Genomic DNA, 24,824 nt, shown 5'->3' with positions numbered 1-24,824 from the left:
CTTTATGCACATCATATTTTATGTATGTATAAAGTGCACACATACATTTTACATATGTGATCCCTAACCCAAACAGCAAGCCACAAAGCTGGTATCATCATTTCTGTTTTACAGGTGAGAAAACTTGGAATTGCCAAGGGATTAAGAGCTTGATAGTGTGAAAGTAACCTTGAAATCTTCCTTCACTCCAAGGCCAGTTCTCTTCCACGGGCCAGACTATCCCTCTCACCATTGCATAAGAAACATGAAACTATTTATCACTCCCAAGTGACAGACTTTAGCCATTTCATGCACACTTTCCTTATTAAAGACAAAAATTAAACCAATAGCACAAGACTTCATTAATGTCAATTCAGCACACATCCGTCAAATCAAGGATACTCTACAAATTCCACCGGAGACTTTGTAAGTTGCTCAAGACCTTTGGTTTCCACAAAGGAAGACATCTCGAAGCTTCTATTTCTTTCTGTGTTAACAAAAGCAAAAAAAGTGAGAAATAAAATTCAGTGTTATAAATAATAGCACATAAGAAGTAGACAAATGTCCCGTGAAACTGAGGGCAAAGACCCTCAAATAACTTTTATATTTAATTTTGTTTTAATTTTAATTTTCAATCTTAGTTGTGTCTTCTAATAATTGCTACCTGGTTAGGTGTCGTGCAAGTCAGGGACATGGTGGCCTCAGTGTTGGAAGATGAATTTTAGACGTGGAGAGTGTGGCCAGGTAAGTTAACCTGTCAAAAGAGGACCTTTTGTTCTAAATCCATTCAGATTGGTTTCTTGAAGCCATCACTGAGAACTAATAATACAGACCATGTCCACATGTACATTCCTCCAGATGCTGACTACCTCTACTCGACTATACCCACACTGTCATCACCTCAAACTTGCAGGTACCCTTTGGTTGGAAGAACTAATGTGACCTTAGAATTTTGTTATTTTAAAGCAGAAGGATCCTTGAACATTTTCCAGTTGGATGGCCTCATTTTCAGATTACACGTCGGGGGCCACAGAGGTGAATGTCCTAGAAGGTCTCAATATTCTTGGACACGGAGCAACATCTCGAAAGTGAAAGCCAAGCTTCCAATTAGAGTGAGAGAAACCAAAAGAAGTTATCTTAGTTTAGAAAGGCAAAGAGCCAAACAGCTTCTCTGACCTCTTTCCAACTAGAAATCACACTGCTACATATAAAGACATGTCACTCGGAGCTCAGTGATTTAAACTGAGTTACCGTCAGCCATTGTTCCCTCTTTGATGCCCATTTTCCACAATTAAAGCCTCATTTTTCTTCCTAGTTATTCCCACATTCCTCCTTTATCCACCTCTTCACCTTCTCCAATTTAATCAACTCTAAAGGAAACCCTTGTTTCTCTTATTTTGGTCCATCAAAATTCTACTTTCATATGACTGTTTTAAGCACAGCTGTTAATTAAAATTAAGTCACTTTAATAGGTTCTTTGTAAACTATGTGCAGTGTTCTTTTGAAAAAAGTGAGAAAATGGTGTAAAATACAAGGAGAAAGTACTTGTTTGCACATCTTTGGCTGGTGCTGTTGTTATCAGGTTCCTAAGGGCCTAAATGTACCAGCTCCTTCCCAGTTTGGCTACTTGTCTGGGAGCTTTTGAATCATGAATTAAACAAACATTTAACAGCCAAAGACAGTTATAGTAATATAAAAATAACTACTTTATAGGATGTTTCACAGCTTGTGATAAGAAGACTAGTAATTACAACATCAAACAAAGTGTTGAAATTTTTATGTCTAAACCTTATTGAAAGTCAGGCTTCCCTGGTGAGTCAGACAGTAAAGAATCTGCCTGCAATGCAAGAGACCCCAGTTCGATCCCTGGAGAAGGGAATGGCTAGCCACTTCACTATTCTTGCCTGGAGAACCCAGTGAACAGAGGAGCCCGGTGGACTATAGTCCATGGGGTCGCAAAAAGAGTCAGGCACGACTAAGCACTTTGATACAAGGGCTCCTTTCTCTCGCATCCAGTATGGATGGGTTGTCGGATGAAGTAAAACAACAAGTGATGTGAAGTTAATTATATATTCCCCTAAGTATATAAAACATGGGCTGAACAAATGAAATGTGGGTCAATTGATTTGGTTCCATTTCTATTTATCAGGATCAATCAAGTCTCTGCTTCCTTTTAAAGGATGGCTAAATAGTTTATTTCAACACTGTCATTTATATAATTGCACTGTGTGGTCACGAATGATAAACAATGTAAAATCCTCAATTAACTGTACACTGGTCTAGTATCTTTTAGATAATCATGTATAGCCTGTAGGTCTATTAAGAATTTTTGGGAAATATCATGGAATATGTCCTCATATGGTTATATAGATGCATACAATACATATAAATACATATTTACATATATCTGGGGCTTCCCAGGTGGCCCTAGTGGTAAAGAACCTGCCTGCCAAAGCAGGAGACTTAGACTCTGGTTGGATCCCTGTGTCAGAAAGATCCCCTGGAGAAGGGCATGGCAACCCACTCCAGTATTCTTGCCTGGAGAACCCCATGGACAAAAGAGCCTGGTGGGCTATAGTCCATAGAGTCTCAAAGAGCTGGACACGATGAAGCTACTTACCATGTACGTTTATTTAGATATATAAAAATCAGATAGTAAAGACACACATATATTAAATACTTCATAGAATAGTTCTAATAAGGGTAATATTTTTTTGGTCTAGTTTCTTGTGGGTATAATATACTGATTATATACTACACTAGGGGTTTTTCTCCAGGGAAAACTTACTTTTTGAAATTTCAAATGACTCGAACTTGACTGGCTGGATATAGTTCACCAGATTAGACATCTCTTCTGTGGCCATGGCCTCGCTCCCTGCGGTCCCCTGGAAGCAGGAGTAAAAACAATGTTCCCAGAGTCAGCATCATGTTAGTGAGGGTTGTTTTCCCAGGGCAACGATCAAATGACCCATGAGGGCAGAAGAGGACCACTCCTTTTCTGAAAACAATTATTGCCAACAGAAAATGGATTAGAGGAGAAAGGAAAAGCAGCACCTCGAATTACACGGTGAGCGGTGGGAGGAGGAAGGTCTCCGGGCGGCTCCCTGAGCACCCAGTTCCAGCAGCCTCAGTACCACCGGAAAGCTCGCAAGAGAGCAGCCTCCCAACCCTCCTGAACCAGGATCTGTAATGTACTAAGGGGACCCAAACGCACAGTAAAGTTGAAGAAGCCTTAAGCTGTGTCTCATCTGCCAAAGCAGGGAGTCTGCAGGTGATGTCTGAAGTTAATATATCAAGAGGTGGGAGGGGGGATCGGGATGGGGAATACATGTAACTCCATGGCTGATTCATGTCAATGTATGACAAAACCCACTACAATATTGTAAAGTAATTAGCCTCCAACTAATTAAAAAAAAAAAAAAAAAGAATTCATTGTACAATACACGCCAGGGGGTCACTGCCCGTGCCCCGTAACTACTGACGCCCGCTCACTCTGGAGCTCCTGGATTGCAACCAGAAAGTCTGTGCGCTGCCAGGAAAGATTCCCGCTCACACAACTAAGATTCTGCAGGCCACAACTGAGACCTGACACAGCCAAATAAATCAATAAAATAAAATAGTTAAAAGAGTCATCAGACTATACGCAAATGAGTATGCAGGTGACCATTGGATGAACGGAAAACTGTTATTGAAAAGGGTCGCCAGTGAAAGTGGGTTGGGGTGGACCAACAAATACTGCGTTTCTTTAGAACCTTTCTGCTCGGCTCCCTTCCCAGCTCCTGGGCACCTACTAAGCAAGCAGCACAATGCACCTTCCTTGGTGGTTCAGTGGTAAAGAATCGGCTGCAGTGTGGGAGAAGACACGCTTGATCCCTGGGTTGGGAAGATCCCTTGGAGAAGGAAATGGCAACCCACTCCAGTATTCTTGCCTGGGAAATTCCATGGACAGAGGGACCTGGTGGAGTACAGTCCATGGGGCCACGAAGAGTTGGGCGCGACTTAGCGACTACACAACAGTACAGGGGCTCAGGTTCTAGAGCCAGTCTGGGGCAAGTTACGTAACTGCTCTGTGCCTCAGTTTGCCCACCTATAAAATCAGGAAAAAATTAGTCTCAGTAATATATAGAGTTCTTGTGATTATTAAGTGTGTTAATTTATGTGAAAGAGCTCAGAACAGTGCCTGGCATATTAAAGCCTCATGTTACTTTAGCTAATATTAGCTATTATATAAATACCACTTTGATAAGCTTTTAATAAAGAAGAAACCCCACACTGCAGTACTGATATGGGCAGACCTCTGTAGGCTGATTTAACATTTTCTCCCACTTCTAGAAGGCAGAATACAAGGGAGACAAGGTTTCTTCTGAAAACCTCTGTAGCAAGATTAAGATTAAATGCTAATCAGGAATATTCATTGTAAATGGTCATCCAATTAGTAAGATAGTTTTAAAATGATCAAAAGGTACTGACAAAAAGTTTACACAATTGAAATAATTCTCAGGAAAAGCTACTTTGTAATAGTTTTTCTTCTGGGTATTAAGTTGAAATTTAGTGGGGGAAACATAATTAAGAATTTAGACTACATTAAAGGAAATAATTATAAGACGAAGAGCATCATGTCAGAACAGTTTATTATTTGTTATTTATCTCTATTAATTAAATTGTACAGGTACAACTACTGAGACATACTTTTCAATATATTTGAAAGCAGATTCAGTACAAATTTTTTGAACAGGACTGGTAAAAGTTTTAAAGTGTCAATTGACTTATCCTTGGTTTGCTTCTAGAGTCTGTCCGATTAATATTTCTGAGTTATTTGGGGAATATAGAGCTTCTAAATATTAAATATACCTAAATATTCAGTAGAAATCTCTAGTGGTTCCAAAATTATAAGAATGGGGAATCCCATGAAGGTCCAGTGGTTAGACCGGAGGCTTCTACTGTTGGGGCTTGGATTCAATCCCTGGTCAGGAATCTAAGATCCTACAAGCCAGGCAGCCCAACAAAGGTCAAAATCACCACGAGGAAATTAATGTCAAGTTTACAAACATTTCTCCAAAACTCAAGTCTTCTCTGGACTTTGGACCATGACATCCATTTAACTGTCTCAAAAACTGAAGTGGGAAGATGGAGACCGCAATTCAAGATCACAAGATCTTGAGTTCACCCTCAAGATACTACATTTGATGAAAGACAGCCTCAGCAAAACTGTTGTTGAGAGAGAACTGTACTTAACACAATACTTGGTTTAGTGATCAATTTTGGCACTTTCAGTTTTAAACTATTTTTACCACTAGATGGCAGAAGGTGACCAGGAACTACATTCAGAGCAAGCGGACTGGAGTGGCAAGTTGGTGGGAAGTCTCTGACCAGAAGGCAAGCCCTAGAAACCTACCTCATCCATTGAAGACTTTTTACAGTCATCATCATCCTCATCATCGTCACTCTCTGTATCAGCTTCTCCTGTCAAATTTTAATAACACATCATGAAGTAAACAAGCAATCACAGGTTGGAAGCACACGTGACATGCATATTTACCAAACATTTCCTTGAAGTTGGCCTTTCACGAAAATTATCCCTTCGGATATTTCAATTTTATTAATGATAGAGGGTTATACTGTGTTTGAATGTTTTTTTTCTAATTCTGATGTGTGAAATTTCCAAACTATAAAAGATGCTTGTCTTAGCATTTTTGTCTATGTTTTGCAAAGCATATGGCATCTTACACAGTTAGCTCTCTCTGCTGCACCTATCCCATCTTGATGTATACATCCTCTTTCAGGGTCTCTATGACCTAAACCAGATAAACGATCACTTTTCCATCTTTCCCTCTTCTTCTCAGCCCTAACTCTTCATGTGATTCTTGGCCAGCGCTCAGTGACCTTGGCCAGAGAGGGCCTCAAGGAAGCGGAAGTCGAGGACAAGAGCTGGGAGAGGAACGGGGGCTATCACAGCAATCTGATTCTCCAGAACTGTAAGGTACTGACTGTATCCTGTGATTTGCCCGCAGGCTTATTTGATGGAGGCATTGCTGTCTAAGGGCTGCCCAGGTGGCACTAGTGGTAAAGACCTGCCTGCCAATGCAGGAGACGTGAGATGCAGGTTCGATCCCTCGGTTGGGAAGATCCCTGGAGGAGGGCATGGCAACCCACTCCAGTATTCTTGCCTGGAGGATCCCGCGGTCAGAGGAGCCTGGCGGGCTACAGTCCATGGGGTCGCAAAGAGTTGGACACGACGGAAGCATCTTAGCAGGCACACAGGCATGAACTGTTGTCTAAACAGTGCATGTATCTTTACAAATGGCATATTCTATTTAAAAAGGCATAATAAATGGGTGAACTCTTAAAATAATTAGGCATGGGGATCTCCCTCAATCAGATCTCATGCAGTTTCATATTTGGCCAATATGCTGTCATTTCAGTAGACTTTTTCTCTCCAAAGTTAAGGGGGATGTTTACACCCTTAATCATCATTACATTCTTAAAGAGTCATATTGGCATCAGCATTTTGTTCTTCACAGCTCTGGGATTCAGTTAGACCCAGTGATATCAGTTATATAACAAGATTTTCAAGTAAAAAGTAACGAAAGCATACTTCTAAATTGTTTGATTTGACTTCCAGTGTCCAGACAGTGCAATAGCATAACAAACCCAGTAGATGGCAATCTTGGCTCGACAAGGAGGCAGCTTACGTGGCCCAGTACCTCCCCTACCTGCTGTCTATATTAACTCCCCTGCTCGGGCTCTGTAAACCTCCAAGAAGCTTATTAATGTTTTCATTTGGCTGACAACGAGAGCAGTGGGCCAAGTATTCATGAAATAATCTTTAGAGGAAAAAGTTGTCTGGGACCAACATGGTTTATTATTTACAGCCTGTTTGTTAAAGAAAGCCACATATAACTGTTTTATGAAGCTAATATTGTGTTAGTCAATAAGGGTGAATCAATTGCACTTTGAATAGAAAACATTGCTTATTCTATAGAGATACATTCTTTTAAGAGGTTGATGCAAAATTTCTTACAGTCAAATTTATTGTCTCAAGTTTTGTTAACTACTTTTTTTTCTTTAATTAAAGAGGAGATTCTTTTTATTGAGTAATTTAAGCGTGCTTCATGGTACAGCACACCAGAATGTCAAATAATCATGCCATTCTCTGGTTTATGTGGGAAAGAAAGACTTTGTCATCCTTTACTTTATGAGCAGGGACCTGGTTTCTCCCTTAGTTTCTGGAGGGAACTTGAAGGAATCCTGTTGCGCAATTGTAATAATAATAAATTATCCTAGTTCTTTAAGACAAGTGTACAGGCAAAGGGCTGGATCTCTTGGAGGAAGATCTCGCCAATAGGTGCTAAGAAAAGTAGATTAGCTTTGTTATGAGAAATATTTCAAGTTTTTCAAGTTACTTGAGTTCCCAATACTGAGCACATCTACAAGCCAAATGGCAAATTAGTAGTGGTCTTTATTGGGGGCCCACTTACATATGTAAATGTCAAAAGTTTCCATCACAATAAATAAAGATTGCACAACAGAGTATGGGGCTAGTTTAGGAAATTCACTGAATTACTAACAGATTGTGGCTCTTTCTCTGAATTAAGCAATAATGTTCATCGCCTGTAAAAATCATCATTTGTGTTATGCATCCAGTTAATAAGAGGGAGAGAACTGATGAAGGCAGATGGTAAAACAACAAGCTCCCACACATAGGGGAAGACTTGGTTTACTTGGTTTACTCAAGGGATAGAATCGTGGGGGAAACTGTTGGCCTGTTAATGTCTGGCTTTCCAAAACTTCAAAAAGAACATTCTCACTGAGAACAGAAGTTATTTTTATAAAAAGAATAAGAATTGTGTAGTTATGTTTTAAACACACTTTTAAAAACTACCAAAAAAAAATCTTTCTAGGAATTACATAATGTCTGTGGACAAGGATTTTAATGTAATAATAATTTACATTATAATAATAATATAATATATATAATATGTATAAATTAAATAATAATTTAATGTACCAATAAAAGTAATTGGTAACTATGATGGAAAAATAGAAGAAAAGATAAATCGGGCTCTTGATCAGTCTTTTTTTTTTCTGATTTACCTAGAGTTTATATTTTAATTTTTAAAAATTATTTTTAAATCTTTTAATTGACATATGATAGATATACAGAGAACTATGCATACCACATGTGTACAGAAATGGTACCCAGATCAGCAAACAAAATATAACCAGTGTTCAGAAACCTCCTTGGGTCCCTTCCTGTCACTTCTTCACCAGCAGTAACCCTCTCTTGACCTCTAAAAGTCCTGGTTGATTCTGCCATTTTTGTACTTTATATGAATGGGATCAGACAGTGGATACTTACTTTTGCGTTAGACCTCTTTTCCTCAACATTATGTTTCTAAATGAGAGTCATCTATGTTGTGTGCACTGTAGATTGCTACACATTATTCCATGAGGTGAATGCAATGTATTTATCTGTTGATGGGCTATTCTGAACAGTGCTGCTTTAGGCAGTTCTTGTCCATATTTCTTGGTGAACATCTACATGCACTTCTGTTGGCTATATACCTAGGAACAGAATTCTCTTAGGCACAGGAGCTTCAAATGCATCTGTTAAGTTTAGCTTCTGCAGATGCTGCCAAACACGTTTCCAAAGCCATTGTCCCAATGTTAGCTAAATTTTTATTGAAGAACTTTCTAGATTCAAGCTTAAAGTTTGTTTCACATATTCAGCCTCCAATCAGGAGATCTTCATAATGTCATCACTTCAGATCTTTTCAGACTGCCAAGATTCTGACTAGAACTGGAAAAGAACTTAGACCAAATGACAAATAATTCAAAGGAAATGGCTGACTGTTTTTAATTCTTTTTTCATCAATCACAAAAGTCTATTTCAACTTAAATCTAATATGCAAATAAATGATACTAAACATCATCTAGTAGCTCTGGTAGATAATCCAAGTAATCTTACCATTTACATTTTAAAAGAGTTCTGGAAAATATGGATGAACTGAATGACTCAGAACTCTTCAACAATGAGAATGCATTTGGTGAATATCTTGGGTCCAGATCTGTAGTTAATATCAAGGGATCACTGTCCTGAGAAGCTTAAAACCACCTGGCTCCTCCAGAAATTATTTGGCTTATATGGTGACCTCCCCAAAATGCCCATGTCCTGTGAACACCTCTTGTGTCCTGTGAATACACAGCACGGGGGACTTTGCAGATGAGATTAAGTTAAGGACGCTGAAGGGGGAGAGATTATTCCAGATTATCTGGATAGGCCCAGTGTAATAACATGAGTTCTTAAAAGCAGAGGACCTTTTCTAACTGTGGTCTTAGGGAGACATGGTGACAGAAGAAGTGAGATGGGACCTTGCTGGCTTTCAACCCTGGAGGAAGGGGGCCATGAGCCAATGGATGTGGGTGGACTCTAGGAGCTGCAAGTGCAATGAATAAGATTCCCTCAAGCTCCAGAAAGCGAGGCAGCCCTGCTGATGGCTGGAGTTTAGCCTGGTGAGGTGACATGGGCCTCTGCCTCGCAGAACTGGGGACTCATATGTTGGTGCAGTTTTAAACCACCAGCTTTAAAACAAATAGAAAACCAACACAGTTTACTGTGCCCAGGTAGAAATGTCAAAAGTCCTCAGTTACTTCCAGAGCAGCTGTTCTTAAACCCACACAAAACAGAGGAATGAGAGTCTACCAGCCCCTCACCGGCTCCTGGGGACGAGGGCTCAAACACACTGGAGGAGTCGCTACACGTGTTTGAAGCTTGTTCTGAGAGCTTCTTCTTGCCACTTCCTTCTGACGACTTGTGTGATTTCTTCTTATTTTTCACCAAAATTTTGTACATTAAATCCATAGGACTTGGAAGGGGAACTCCAGATTCCAACTAACAGAAAGAAAAACATATTCTTTAAAAACTCTGACCTTTCCTTTCAGATTCTATCCCCAAACCCAAGGACTGCATTAGATACCACAAACTTCTAAATTGTTCTTTACTACCTTCAACACAGCTCATTAAAGTATTTTATGTAGGGGCTGGTTCATAGCTCTTCCTTTTTTCACATGAAAGGTATATTTTTAATATTGTACCCTTTATTTTTCCACCAGAAATCTACATGAATACAGCCATAGACATGTATTGGGTGACTTGGCCCACTAACCTAAAGTTTCATGAGTTTTCTGATTGACCCTATGAATCCAACCATCTTGATTTAGAACAGATTGGAAGGCCTTGGCTTGGATTATCAAAGGATGGAAACCAGTTACAGTGTGACTCCTGCCAGGAAGATGGCAAAGACAGGCAGGAGCTTCTGGAAAAGTCCTCAGAATCCACTTTTCAGATGATGCAGTTTAAAAGCAGCAAAGTCCCCATCCTGGCATGATACTGTTAAGTGGCACATCTTGGCCTCAGCAGAAGTGGACTGGGTGGCTTCAGATTTACCAACCGCCCTGAGATTCAAGCTGATTGCAAGCCTTCTTTCTAGTGTATTCAGCTTGAACATCTAATGGGAAAACCAATTTCCCAGGAGAAGGTTATTATATATTATATCGGAGAGCAAGGGTTCAAGTCTCAAGACAGGTTATTTTTAGAAAGTCTATGAGCTCCTAGAGGCGGGTCCTCTATTCTTCACTTGCAACCAGTCTGGGGACGGGCATGAAAACAGGAGACAGGTGGAGACTGGGGAAGGGGCTGAGGAGGGCAGAGGCTCTGAGGCCATCTTTCTGCGGCTTTCCTTCCCGACGTAGGGATACGACCACAGCAACAGGGCGGCCTGGATTCCGCTGGGCACATGCAGAAAAGAGAAGCGTGGCCAGCAGGGCAGGCTGGAAGGTCCCCGCACCGCCCGGCCCGGGTCTTTCAGAGGGGCGCGGTGAGTCAGGGCCTGTGCCCCGGGGCTCCCTCTGTGGGCGGAGGGTGTGGTGGGGGTTTTGCAGGCCCGGCTGTTTCTCGAGGGGCAGCGGGCGGAGGAGGGTGAGGGCAGAGGAGGAGTCAGACGGGGGTCTGCCCCGCTCAGGCGCTCCCCGCCAGCCTCCCCTGCCAGAGGGCTCCCGGTCAAACTGCGTGACTCACCCCGAGAGACAGACACACGGAGAAGGGAGCCCCCCTAACCCAGTCAAGGGCGGGCGTGCGCTCCTGCGGGATGGGCTCGGAACGCTTACCGGGTACTTGTCCAGCGGCTCCATGAGCAGGGCGTCCCCGAAGATGAGTCTGCAGTACTCCGCCATCTTGGCCTGCTGCTTCGGCCTGAGGGGAGAGAGGCGGAAGCGGGCGGGTGATGCAGAGGCGACTCAGCATGGCTGCACCGCACCGGCCACAGACAGACGGCATTCCTCCCCTTACCCGCCGGGACCGCTTTCATCTTTCTAAATCCTTGCCTGCAGTTCCCACTTGTGTGGAGAGAGGAGGCTCTTCCATGGAGGACACAGATGGAGGGGACAGCAGGTCACCTGCCTATCCCTGGATGCTTGAATGTCCCAGGTTTAGAGACTCGGTCCCTTTTGGTTAATTTCCCAATTCTAAATCAAACGCCAGATACTTGGGGGTAGAACTCATTCATGACTCTGTATGAATTTTTGGGTGAGATTTGTCTAACGGACAGAGCTGCACTGCAAAGAAGTATTTACAAGGAGGTGAAGAAACAGAGGAGAGGGAGGAAGGTGGACAGAGAAAAAGAGAAGCTAAAAATGCAGAAGCGAAAAGGCTGACAGGCAGAAGTGTGTCCACTTGGGAAAGGGCCCTGAAGGAAAGACAAGTGAAGCTTGCACCTTTGGGAAGAGTGTCTGCAGCCCTTTTGTGCACAAGAGGGGAGCAAAGGTGGTGTCAACCTGATGAGGTGCCAGGGGGATCTCTGTCTGATGGGAGAAGGCTGGAACTGTTGACCTGAGTTCCAGGTTCTCAACCTCTCAGGATCTATAAAAAGTAGAGGAAAATAATTGTTCTTGGAAAGGGGCAGAGGATGATGAGGAGATGAAGTGAAGTAATAGATGCAAACAGCTTTGAAGTGGAAGATGATCCCAGTGCTGGAAGGCAGCCTCTGCCAGCTAGACCGGGCGAATGAGAGCCTGCACATGTATAAACAGAGTTGATACGAGGGAATATCCATACTCTTTCAAAACTGCTTCCCTTGACCTTTTAAAAAGCCATTCTCATTCTGTAGGATGCTAAATATCATTATCAGTTCAGTTCAGTTCAGTTGCTCAGTCGTTCCGACTCTGCGACCCCATGAATCGCAGCACGCCAGGCCTCCCTGTCCATCACCAACTCCCGGAGTTTACTCAAACTCATGTGCATCGAGGCGGTGATGCCATCCAGCCATCTCATCCTCTGTCGTCCCCTTCTCCTCCTGCCCCCAATCCCTCCCAGCATCAGGGTCTTTTCCAATGAGTCAACTCTTCGCATGAGGTGGCCAAAGTACTGGAGTTTCAGCTTCAACATCAGTCCTTCCAATGAACACCCAGGACTGATCTCCTTTAGGATGGACTGGTTGGATCTCCTTGCAGTCCAAGGGACTCTCAAGAGTCTTCTCCAACACCACAGTTCAAAAGCATCAATTCTCCGGTGCTCAGCTTTCTTTAGAGTCCAACTCTCACGTCCATACATGACCACTGGAAAAACCATAGCTTTGACCAAACGGACCTCTGTTGGCAAAGTAATGTCTCTGCTTTTTAATATGCTATCTAGATTGGTCACAACTTTCCTTCCAAATACCACTGTAAAGGTATCCAATTCCATCAGGTTTTATGGACTGTGATTTTGATCTACAGGCTGTGGGACTTGATTTCCAATAGTCTCTATGTGCTGCATTGTTAGTACATTTTAGCAGAACTGGGGCTGTAGTAAGAATAAGTAAGTAATAAAACTTTACTATAGTTCAAATTAATTAACAAATGTGATTCTAATTTTCATTCCTTCTACCATGACTATTATACCTGGATCATGGACTGTGCTTTTTCCTGGGAAGGGGGATGTTTTGGGGGTTCAAATCATATTGCAATGGATCCATAGGGAAAAGCACTCTTCATATCCTCTTTCTAAAAAGCATATATTTGGGGGAGGTGTCAAATGAGTTCTCTGGGCTTCCCATACAAGCCCAAGTTCACTACCTTCTTGGACTGCAAGGGAAGGCAAAGCAGAGCTTCACAAAACTTGCAGAACTCTACATGACAACTCCCAAATTCTCATCACACCCGTTTTCACCAGTTGGGGATTATCCTGTGCGACTCACGCAGCCTTTGGAATATCTTGCAGTTCTCCCAGCAGTGTCACCAGTGGAGGAAGCCCTGCCAACTGGAGCACTGACCCTAAAAACACTGGGGGTGGTTGTTAAAGGATAACGTGTTATAGTTGAGGGACAAGCAGAAAAGTGGCTGATTTGGCAGAGCATCCCTGGCCATTTACAGTTCAGACACTTCTGCCCAAAAGACAGCTGGTCCCAGGGCTCCACCAAGCCAGGAGGCTCTGCAGCTGTAGATGAGACAAGCCCATTGAGACTGGGCCTACTTGTTCCATGCTGCCCACGGGTTCTACAGGCGAGTGGAGTGGGTTGCCATCCCCTCCTTCAGTGAACCATGGTTTGTTAGAACTTTTCACTATGACTCATTCGTCTTGGGTGGCCCTGCGCTGCATGGCTCCTAGCTTCATTGAGTTACACAAGCCCCTTCACCATGGCAAGGCTGTGGTCCATGAACAACAATCACAATATGAATAACAACAACAACTATACTTTCCAGGTCGCACAAAAGAAACTGTCCAACCCTTCCACTTCACTTTCATGGAATGATGCTATTAAATGGAGTTTTGCTGTTCCAACTGTGGTCCACAGATCAGCAGCATCAACAGGGCTTGGAGCTGGGTAGAAAAGCAGATTCAAGGCCTCCTGGGAAGACAGGCAAATTCTGTGTTGGAATCTCAGGTATTGAGTCAGAAAGGAAGGAAAGAAAGGAACAGGGCTCAGGGGTCTCAAGAGGGCCCCTCTGGAGGCTTCTCATATACACTCAAGTTGGAGAACCACTGTGATGGGTGAACTAACTCACCAGATTCCTCAAGGATGTCACTTTGCTTGAGGGTTGGAACTTGAGAGCCCCAAGTTCCTTCGTTCAGAAGCCTGGAGTGAAAAGGAAGGATTTATTCCCTAACACCCTGCTTTTGGGATTTCTAGTGGAGCTGTCTTCTCACTCCACTCTAGTGGAGCTGTATTCATCACTTCAGGGTGATGTTCCAGGTGTCCCTAAACAGATGGCAGGAAGACTCTGTCCTCTGTCATGCGGTCCCCAAATCAGACCCTGGGGAGGATTTTGCTAAACCAAAATCTTACTCGATTCCACTAAGGAATCACCTGGGCTTTTAATGCTGCAGGTGCCAGAGCCCTATCCCCAACCCCTGATTCACTGAGCTGGCGGTGGAGCCTTGGAACTTGCATTTGTAACAAGCCTTCAGGTAAGAAACAGCTGGTCAATGAACCTCAGTGTTCAGAGCTTGCTCTAACACTTCACCAAATCACCTGGGGTCTTAAGAAAATGAAGATTCTGAGGCAAAGACTGGGGTAGGACCTGAGATTCTGCATCTCTAACAAACTCCCTGATCATGTAGATGCTGCTGGTCCATGGATCAACCACACTTTGGAGAGCAAGGATCTGTGTCTGACCTAAACTCTGAAACCTGCTTCACCATGAGCCAAGATGGGGAGAACAAGAGGCAGGTGTCCAGGGATGAAGGAAAATGTGTTTGAAGATCAAACACACATGCCCATCTGGCAGGGAACCTAACTGAAACAGAAAGCAAACTGAGCAGAAGTCAGAGGAGAACAAAGCAACTTTAATTGTGGGTTCTAATTGCAGAAAGAAGACATTACATTTACCATGAGAGAGAAAAAAAAAAAAATCCTAAAGCATTTAGAACATCAACACTGGCTATCATGGAGATAAAGTGAGAGGAAAATATTTACAAATACATTTTGAGTTTCAGGCTACACCAGCCCCATATGGACATTTTAAAACATTGGCAAGGTGATCAGTTTTCTGACCAAGGAGCAAGCCCACATCATCCAAGGTGAACTAAACCAACCTCCTTCTCTATATATGAAATATATATAAAGGATTTACAAATCCTTCTTATATATGAAGGATTTACAACTGCTGGCAATTAAGGACTTCATCCAAAATCTCACATTCTCTGTGGCTGAACCAGATGTAGTGGTTTCTTCACTTGAGTGTAGTGGAGAATTCTTTTAGTGAAAATGCTAGTTTACAAATTACAAATTAGGTGGCCCATCAGTTAACTGGGGCTTGTAAAAAAATATGATTCAAAGTCTCACTTATACAAATTCAAATACAGGCGTGGAGGTGAAGCTCAGGAATTCTGCATTTTATGGGACTGTGATATAGCAGGTGGAAGAAAAGTTGTCAGCTGCTCACGGCAGATTTCTCCTTGTTACTCGTGGATAGGTAGTTTCAAATATTAGGAGAGAAAACCAAAAAAAAAAAAAAAAATCAGAGGTTTCCTTCTTTTTTCCAATGTGGGTTTGTTTTGAAGGCAAGGCTCAAGTGGGCTGGGACTAGGGTTCTGATTCTGGCATTTTGTATACACAGCAAAAAGGAGGAAAAAACTAACTGTTGCTAGAGATGGCCCATAGGTTTCAGATGTTTTGGGTATGTGTGTCCCTGTGTTGAGTAAGATTCTGAGGGTGTATCTAGTTCAGTGGAGAAGAGTGCTATAACTTATGAATGGTATCCACCACTGGTTTGTTCAGCAATGAGGTGGGACGGCCCATGAGTCAAGCACAAGGTTTTACCAGCAAAGGGGAAGCTTGTCAGTTTTCTTTGGGTGTGTGACAGCACTTCAGGAAAGAACTGTGGCTGAATGATGTTGATATGTGTGTGAGGCTCAAGGACAATGGAAATAGGAAGCAAAAAACTTCCTCCCACAATAGAATTCAGCATCTTAGGATTTCACTGCCATTCCATCATCTCAGTGGTTTGGGATCAATATCATAGCATCCTAGGAAGGCTGTTTTCCTGATTTCTTTTGTTATTCATGAATTATTAATAAACTTTTAGTAGCTTAATTTCTCACTTTTTTTCAACCTGAAAGGGCTGTATTAGGGGACAATCTTTTTTTATGTCCAATATAGGTTTAGTTTTCATGCTCAGTTTGGCTCTCTGTATGATTGGGGTTGAAGACTTAAAAAAATATGCTGTGGTTAAGGTCATGAGCCACAAAAATGTGACCACTTGCAGGCTGTTGCCTTGTGGGATGCTCTGCTTGTCTTTATCCATGTTTGGAATGCTCATGATCCTTTGGTTTAGGCTTGGGGGTGGTGTTGCTTAAACAGATGAGTTTTGAAGCCACATTAGCCAAATTTAAATCCCCACTCTAATATTTGAGCTGCATGGCCTTGGGCAAGGTACTCACCCTCTTTGGGATTCAGTTTCATCACTTGTAAAATATGGATAATGATAAAAATATCTATTCCTAGGAGCACCTGGGTTTGTGGTGAGGTTACATGAGTTAATGCTTGGACCCTTGTTTGGCACATAATATATAGTCAATAAATATTAGCTGTTGTTTAGTTTGTGGTGTTGGTAGTTGTTGATGCCTCTCTGGCTACATGGCAAAGTCCAGTGACACTCAGGGGTGGACACTCAAGTTTATGAGACTCAAGGATGGTACCAGAATTTTTCATTTTGTCTAATTTATATAGAAATGTTTCTTGAAGAAAATGAATGCACTAGACTTGGAGATATTTCTGGAAAAAGGAAATGATACATCAATCTTTCCAGGAAGTATGGTTCTTGAAAAAAAGGTGCTAAGTCATTGTTAGAGCCCAATTACAAATAGATGGGGAAAGTCACATGCACATCAAAGTTGTCACAGCAAGTGAAGTACTAAATACAGCAACTGAAGAGGTTCTCCTTTCATTAGAAAAGAAACTGCAATGAAACAGAATAAATGCTTTTCTCTCCAGCTGCCCCTCAGGAGTGCTGGAGCACTAGAAAAACTATGTGCCAAATGATTACATTATTCACTGGATGGTTGTTTCCTAATGAAATAGAGTCATGAGCTGGTAAATGTAGTATGGATTTCCCGAGGGTAAACTAGAGATACAAATAATTATAATTTGGTTACTTCTAAATAAGGTCTCTCTCCACATATATATAAACAAATGATTTAACTATTTTGAAATTGCTCGAGCTGAAATTTGGTCACTACCTAACTGGTTCTTTAAGGTTTAGTGAATTCTTTAAGAATTAATGAATTGAAGCCTGTGGTGCAAATTAGTTGGACAAAGGGAATCAGTGGCATGGAAAAGATTTTCTACTGAAAGGAAGATAAAAAGGGATCTAAGAAATCTGTGGGACAGCTTGGGATAGGTGTTGTAGGCTTTTATGGAGAAAACTGGCTTAGGTGGTTGAAAGAAACAGAGAGCTTCCCAAATGCTCTCGTGAGCAGTGACGGTCACTACTAGTGACCATAGTGTCTGACTAGTCTTCAGACATTAATTCCAGAGACTAGAATTTTAGTTTCTTGACTTTTGACTCAATGTAGATGAGAATCTTTCATGTTGAAGCTCTTTAGATTGAGTAACTGTATGATAAATTAATATGTACATATCTTATGTAAATGTGCCTAACTCTGATCCTCTGCCTTAAAATGAATGAAAGAGGTAAGTAAAAATTACTTATTCTTTATGTGACTCAGCAAAAAGCTCACATTGTTTTGAAATAAAATATTTACAAATATTAACAAACGAGAAACCAACAAAAATAGGAAGGAGGGAGAATTTGGTGGTCTGAGTTCTGTGTAAGTACAAAGTGGCAAAATATAATTAATATATTTAATTCACCTTCCATAAGCTCTAGTGTGTACAGAACCGGCCATTTTAGGGTGGCAAAACTGACTCCAAATTTGCACACAGTAGAAAGAGCTAATGAAGGAGGGTTACAAGAGCAGCCACTGAAATAGAGACATGTATTATATAAGGAAATGGGTTTCATTTCACTGTAAAAAGAGGAGTCCTTAAATTAAAATCCTACCATGGCAAGAAAATGGATTCCACAAGTCCAGTGGATCATTCTGATGTTAATGAAATTTAAACCAACGAATCGCATCATATACAGATGAACATGTGCCACTTAATATACAGCTTAATTGAGGAACACCATTAATCACGTCAAATATCTTAAATCTGATGAACAATGATTAAACATGCTCTATCTGGAGAAAAGACTCCCTACTGAGTGTGCTGAATACTTACGAGTCCACATGGTTCTCAAATGAAAGTAGAATTGGAAAAGGTGAAGTCTTAAATGCACATTCAGCAATGGCTTCGATCACTTCCTAAAAATGAGAACATATATATTCAATAAGCCAGAAGTTTAATGTGTCTATTTTTTTAAGTTAAACCCTTTAATACCATTGTCTTTTTCATTCATAGAATTGTATCAAATGGCCTAAAATGGCTAGAGGGGATTTGCAGGCTCCTGGATTGTAAATTTTATTACTCTTAATCTTAGTAAGATAAAAGAAAGAAAACTGGATTTGGGTGGAGGGGAGTCATAATTGTGAAGGGGAATGGTTCTCCTCTTTGGTAATTATTACATTTATTTTTTTTTTTTTAAATAATGAAAGAAATCTTATAAGAATTTTGGACAAAGAGAAGACAAAATTTTTCATCCATAAATTCATCTGTTGAATGAAATCACTGGCAGGCATTTTGTTACATTTATTTCTACATTTGCTTCTCATGAATTTGCATAACTTAGTAAATATTTTATTTGCATTTTTAATATTGTTATGAAATATAATTAATCCAAGGTATACAGCTGAAAATTTTTAATATTCACACTTTGCAATCATCTCCCCAACCTAAGTTAAGACATTTTAATCACCCCCCACAAAGCTATGTCCCCATTAGCTCTACACTCTACATTTCTCCAACCCCATCCCACACACTCAGACATAGGCAACCACTAATACATGTTCTGTCCCCATAGATTCACCTACTCCTAACATTTCAAATAAATGAATCATACAACATGTGGCCTTTTATGTCTGGCCTCTTTCATTGAGCCTACTTTCAGGGTTCATCCATTCTGTAATATGTGTCAGTACTTCATTTTTCAACTATTTTTTTTAATGTATAGGTCACAGCTTTAATATCTGTATACAATTTTAGGGAGTGGCAGTATCATAATTTATTTAACCACTATTCAATTGTTGGACAGACATATTTTAAGAGCTATCATTCAAATAATTCTCCAAAGAACCTCTTCATTTTCTCCCTTAAAGTTTGAATTATTTTTAAAGAATGAATTCTAAGAAGGGGAATTATTAAATTAAAAATAGGAATATTTTCCCAGTCTTCTGTGTTTCTCCAAATTACTTTTCATCCTAGACTGCCTAGAATAATAGACCATATTTCAATGCATAGTCACCAACTTTGGACATTAGTTTTTCAAAATGTTTTCCTTATTGAGCTGGTATTAAAGGATAGATATCATTTATTTTTAATTATATCACTGTCAATACTCTTGTGGCTTTGCATCCTTTTTTTTTTTAATTTTGTTTGCATTTATTCTTTACATATTTTCCTTCTAAGTAGGAATTTTTACTCTGATTCCTTATGCCTGAGGCCTTTCCATTATCTTCTCTACCTTCCTTGAAGAGTTCATAGCTTGCTTTCTATCCATGCCAGAAAGCTATTTCTCTGGCTGCAGAGTATAAATAAGGCTTTCTAATTCTGGACTGCATTTGCATATATCCTCTAAGAAGGAATTGACTGCATGGAGCAAAAGAATCACTCACTGTTTCTTAAGAGTGAATTCACAGATTGCCTTTCATACATTATTTCAGTTGATACCATCAAAAATAAGTGTGCTATAAATAGCAAGCAATGGTCAGATTTTAAACTCTTTATTTGATTTATTTGAGTGTGGGCTTTGGATTCAAACAGGCTTGCATTTGAATCCTTCTTCTTAGCCTTACAAGCTATGTGACCTTGAGAAAAATCACTTAATACCTCTGTACATTTAGCTTACTGGCCTGCAAAGTGGGAGTAATAAGCCTCATTCCACAAGCTTGTTGTGAGGATGCAGAGAGAGGAGGTAAAGGACGTAGCTTGTGATGGGCAGATAGTCTCAAGGGAACCAAGGTTACTCACCTTGCTGATGCCTCCCTCTCCATTCACCCTAAACCCAACTAATACAAACATAGCTGCCATTAGATGAGTGTTTACATTCCAGACAAAGATCTTATCTTATGCCATAAACATTCCCTAAGGAAAATACTATACATCATCTTACAGATTATAAAATGAAAACTCAGAGACATTAACCAATATGCCCAAGGTCACAGAGAAGAGAGTCCAAGAAACCCCAGGAAAGTCTGTCTGACTCTAGAGTTTGTGCTCTTAACTATTTTGCTAACTCCCATGCAGCTAATGACCTTAGCCACCTAAGATCAAAGGCTTCGAAAGAATTGCACAGCACTAGTCACAACAGCTAAGACATGGAAGAAACCTGTCTGTTGACAGATGAATGGATAAAGAAGATATGGTATATATATACAATGGAATATTACTCAGCCATAAAAAGAACAAAATAATGCCTTTTGCAGCAACATGGATACAACTAGAGGCTATCATACTGAGTAAATCAGAAAAAGACAAATACCATATGATATCACTTATATATGGAGTCTAAAATATGGCACAAATGAACCTATCTATGAAACCGAAGCAGACTCACTGACATAGAGATGAAACTTGTGGTTGCCAAAACAGAGAAGAGAGAGAGAGAGAGGGGTGGATTGAGAATTTGGGGTTGGTAGATGCAAACTATTACTTATAGAATGGATAAACAATAAGATCCTACTGTATAGCACAGGAACTAATATCTAATCTCCATTATGCCATAATGGAAAAGAATATAACAAAAGAATGTATGTATGTATATTACTGAGTCACATTGTATGGCAGAGATTGGCAAAACATTGTAAATCAACTCTACTTCAATTTAAAAAAAAGAATTGCAAATAGGTATCATAAGGGAAGTGGGAAGCAAATATGGGGTAAAAGGGGATAGATTTTGTTTATTTCCTACATTTGGCGCTGTTTTATTGGCTACAGTCAAAGCACATTAGAGCCGCGCTTGATTCCTCTTTCTATCACATCTTTTAATTCATCTGTAATCCTGGCCAAATGTATATTTGGAATATAACAAAATATTAGCACCTCCACCTCTATCATCCTGGTCAAAAAACACTTGTAATAACTGCTAGGATAGATTTTGTCATCATCCCCACATATTCACTCCCCTTCCTGTGATATCTGTGGACAGTGGGCATGGCCTTGTGTCTTGTTTTGGTTGCTGAAATGCGTCTGAAAATGACACAGGGTTTTGTTGAACAGGGTCTTAAAGAGCCATCTTGGCTCTTGCCATTTTCCTTTTCTGATTGCAATGAGCCTAGTGATATCTCAGATGGGAGCTGCTTTTTCTGTATGGATTACAGGTAATATAGCAAGGAGAGATAAGAAAGCCTTCTTCAGTGATCAATGCAAAGAAATAGAGGAAAACAACAGAATGGGAAAGACTAGAGATCTCTTCAAGAAAATTAGAGATATCAAGGGAACATTTCATACAAAGATGGGCACAATAAAGGACAGAAATGGGATGGACCTAACAGAAGCAGAAGATATTAAGAAGAGGTGGCAAAAATACACAGAAGAACTATACAAAAAAGATCTTCATGACCCAGATAACCATGATGGTGTGATCACTCACCTAGATCCAGACATCCTGGAGTGCAAAGTCAAGTGAGCCTTAGGAAGCATCACTACGAACAAAGCTAGTGGAGGTGACGGAATTCCAGTTGAGCTATTTCAAGTCCTAAAAGATGATGCTGTGAAAGTGCTGCACTCAGTATGCCAGCAAATTTGGAAAACTCAGCAGTGGCCACAGGACTGGAAAAGGTCAGTTTTCATTACAATCCCAAAGAAAGGAAATGCCAAAGAATGTTCAAACTACTGCACAATTGCACTCATTTCACATGCTAGCAAAATAATGCTCAAAATTCTCCAAGCCAGGCTTCGAAGAACTGAAGAGCCTCCTGATGAAAGTGAAAGAGGAGAGTGAAAAAGCTGGCTTAAAATGCAGCATTCAGAAAACTAAGATCATGGCATCCAGTCCAATCACTTCATGGAAAATAGATGGGGAAACAATGGAAACAGTGAGAGGCTTTATTTTTTGGGCTCCAAAATCACTGTAGATGGTGGCTGCCAGCATGAAATGAAAAGACGCTTGCTCCTTGGAAGAAAAGCTATGATCAATCTAGATAGCATGTGAAAAAGCAGAGACATTATTACTTTGCCAACAAAGTTCCATCTAGTCAAAGCTGTGGTTTTTCCAGTAGTCATGTATGGATGTGAGAGTTGGATTGTAAAGAAATCTGAGTGCCAAAGAATTGATGCTTTTGAACTGCGGTGTTGGAGAAGACTCTTGAGAGTCCCCTGGACTGCAACGAGATGCAACCAGTCCATCCTAAAGGAGATCAGTCTTGGGTGTTCATTGGAAGGACTGATGCTGAAGCTGAAACTCCAGTACTTTGGCCACCTGATGTGAAGAACTGACTCACTAGAAAAGACTATGATGCTGGGAAAGATTGAAGGTGGGAGGAGAAGGGGACGACAGAGGATGAAATGGTTGGATGGCATCACTGACTCGATATACATGAGTTTGAGCAAGTTCTGGGAGTTGGTGATGGACAGGAAAGCCTGGCGTGTTGCAGTCCATGGGGTCGCAGAGTCGGACATGACTGAGCAACTGAACTGAACTGAATTCCAGACCTGCCTATCACCATTCAGGCCAATGAGAGGCCTGAAGGTGAGTGAAAACCCAAGGGCCTATCTCTCTTTGTGTTTGACCAGTGAAGTGCCCATGTCTTTTCTGGGCCCACTCTCACACACATTTGTAGAGAGTCCGTGTCCCCACCTGTCTTTCTCGTTCTCTGGGTGGCGTTCTCTCTACTCCCACAGTAGAGATTCTGGTGTGCCCTGAAATGTTGCTGAATTCTAGGTTTCCCAGACCTTCTTGACTCATTTATTCTGAGAAAGTGAAAGTGTTAGTCACTCAGTCGTGTCCAACTCTTCACGACCCCATGAACTGTAGCCCACCAGGCTCTTCTGTTCATGGAATTCTCCATGCAGGAATACTGGAGTGGGTAGCCATTCCCTTCTCCAAGTGATCTTCCCCATACAGGGATTCACCTTGCATTGGGGGTGGATTCTTTACCATCTGACCCACTAGGCAAGCCCCTCATGTATCCTGCCTCCCCCCTTCCTGACCCTGATATTGTATATATTTGGTATTTGCATTTGACTGAGGGCCCCGTGTTCACATTGAAGCCTCCAAACTCACCAGTTACCCCCTTCTCAGCTCCCACTGGGCCTCTTACCAAGACTGGGCTGTGTTTCATTTACCATGTTGTGCGGCCTTCTGGCCTCTTCCTAGAGGTGAAATGGAGGCCGAACGTTGTGTCTGGGCACTCCCCACATCTTCTATCATGACAGCTCTACAAATGACTTCATTCAATCCCCACCTTCACCCCGACTTAATAACGCGTTGCATATTTAATACTGCTACTATTTAAAAGTGTGGCTTTAAAAGTTTCAATTATAATGTCAGTAGCTAACATTTATAGAGTACTTACTATGTACCATGCATCATTCTAAGCCATGTTGTATATTAAGTAGGGTCACTGAATTCTTCCCTGGTTCCTCAGTTGGTAAAGAATCCACCTGCAATGTGGGAGACCTGGGTTCGATCCCTGGTTTAGGAAGATACCCTGGAGGAGGGCATGGCAACCCACTCCAGTATTCTGGCCTGGAGAATCCCCATGGACAGAGGAGCCTGGTGGGCTACAGTCTATGGGGTTGCAAAGAGTCAGACACGACTGAACGACTAAGCACAGCACACCTTTAGGAGGTGAGCACTGTTATCACCCCCATATGCTCCTGAGAAAGGGGCTGGATCTATAAGAGCTTCCTCTGGTAGTGCAGGCAGGCAGTGCCGGAACCCCAGCCGGCAGCTCCAGAACTGCACTCTGAACCTCAACAGTCTCCTTGCTCTCTTCCTCCCAGCCTCCCCCTCCTCCCTCTCCCCATCTCCACCAGAACTCTAGCCTTGGAAACCTTCTTGAACCTTTAAACATTTACTGAATTTTATCTTACAGTTTTACTAGTTGTTGTTCAATCGTTAACTTGTGTCTGACTCTTCTTGTAACCCCATGGACTGTAGCCTGACAGGCTCCTCTGTCCATGGGATTTTCCTTCTGGGAGTGGGTTGCCATTTCTTTCTTTAGGGGATCTTCTTGACCCAGGGATCGAACCTGCATTTCCTGCATGGCAGAAGGATTCTTCATCCCTGAGTCACCTGGGAAACCCTAACAATTTAACTTGAGAGAACTTAAAAAAAAAAAGTTCCCTTGGAGGGCTTTTGGTTTTTCATAGCTTTGGAATACTTTGCATGGAACACTTGATTGCTGAGGACGAGACCAGTCATAATTTTTAAGTTTGGTTATTTCACATAAGCTGTCCTTAGTAGACCATGGGCCTGAGAGTACCTTACTGCTTGATTGCTGCTTATTAAGCCAAATCTTTTTTTTCATAGGTCTAATACTGGATCCAATAATCTATACACTATATGGCTCAATTACTAGCTTCCAGTGGGAAAAACTGCCCTTGAAGTCCTTTATCCTTGACAGAAAATAGCAGGGTGTATTTGGATATCCATTTTATGTGAGCATTTATGTATCAGTTAAATTGCATCCTAAATTATTATTACTT

The 24,824-nt window shown here is 41.3% G+C and overlaps 1 protein-coding gene across 2 annotated transcripts in view; it reads right to left on the bottom strand.

Annotated features, from left to right (window-relative positions):
• Positions 1-24,824, bottom strand: part of PLCB1 (phospholipase C beta 1) — an 827,705-nt gene that overhangs the window by 160,509 nt on the left and 642,372 nt on the right. For both annotated transcript variants that reach the window (XM_061125923.1, XM_061125924.1), the window contains exons 12-17: positions 18,240-18,322; positions 11,146-11,230; positions 9,694-9,871; positions 5,375-5,442; positions 2,768-2,864; positions 382-466 (exon numbers count right to left, since the gene is read on the bottom strand). In XM_061125923.1, the coding sequence (XP_060981906.1) occupies positions 382-466; positions 2,768-2,864; positions 5,375-5,442; positions 9,694-9,871; positions 11,146-11,230; positions 18,240-18,322 (596 nt within the window). The remainder of the gene's footprint in view (positions 1-381; positions 467-2,767; positions 2,865-5,374; positions 5,443-9,693; positions 9,872-11,145; positions 11,231-18,239; positions 18,323-24,824) is intronic.

Source organism: Dama dama, chromosome 23 (genome assembly GCF_033118175.1).
Source record: "Dama dama isolate Ldn47 chromosome 23, ASM3311817v1, whole genome shotgun sequence".
Lineage (NCBI taxonomy): Eukaryota > Metazoa > Chordata > Mammalia > Artiodactyla > Cervidae > Dama > Dama dama.
The sequence above is the reverse complement of the archived record's forward strand: the minus strand, read 5'-3'. Positions and strand labels throughout refer to the sequence as shown.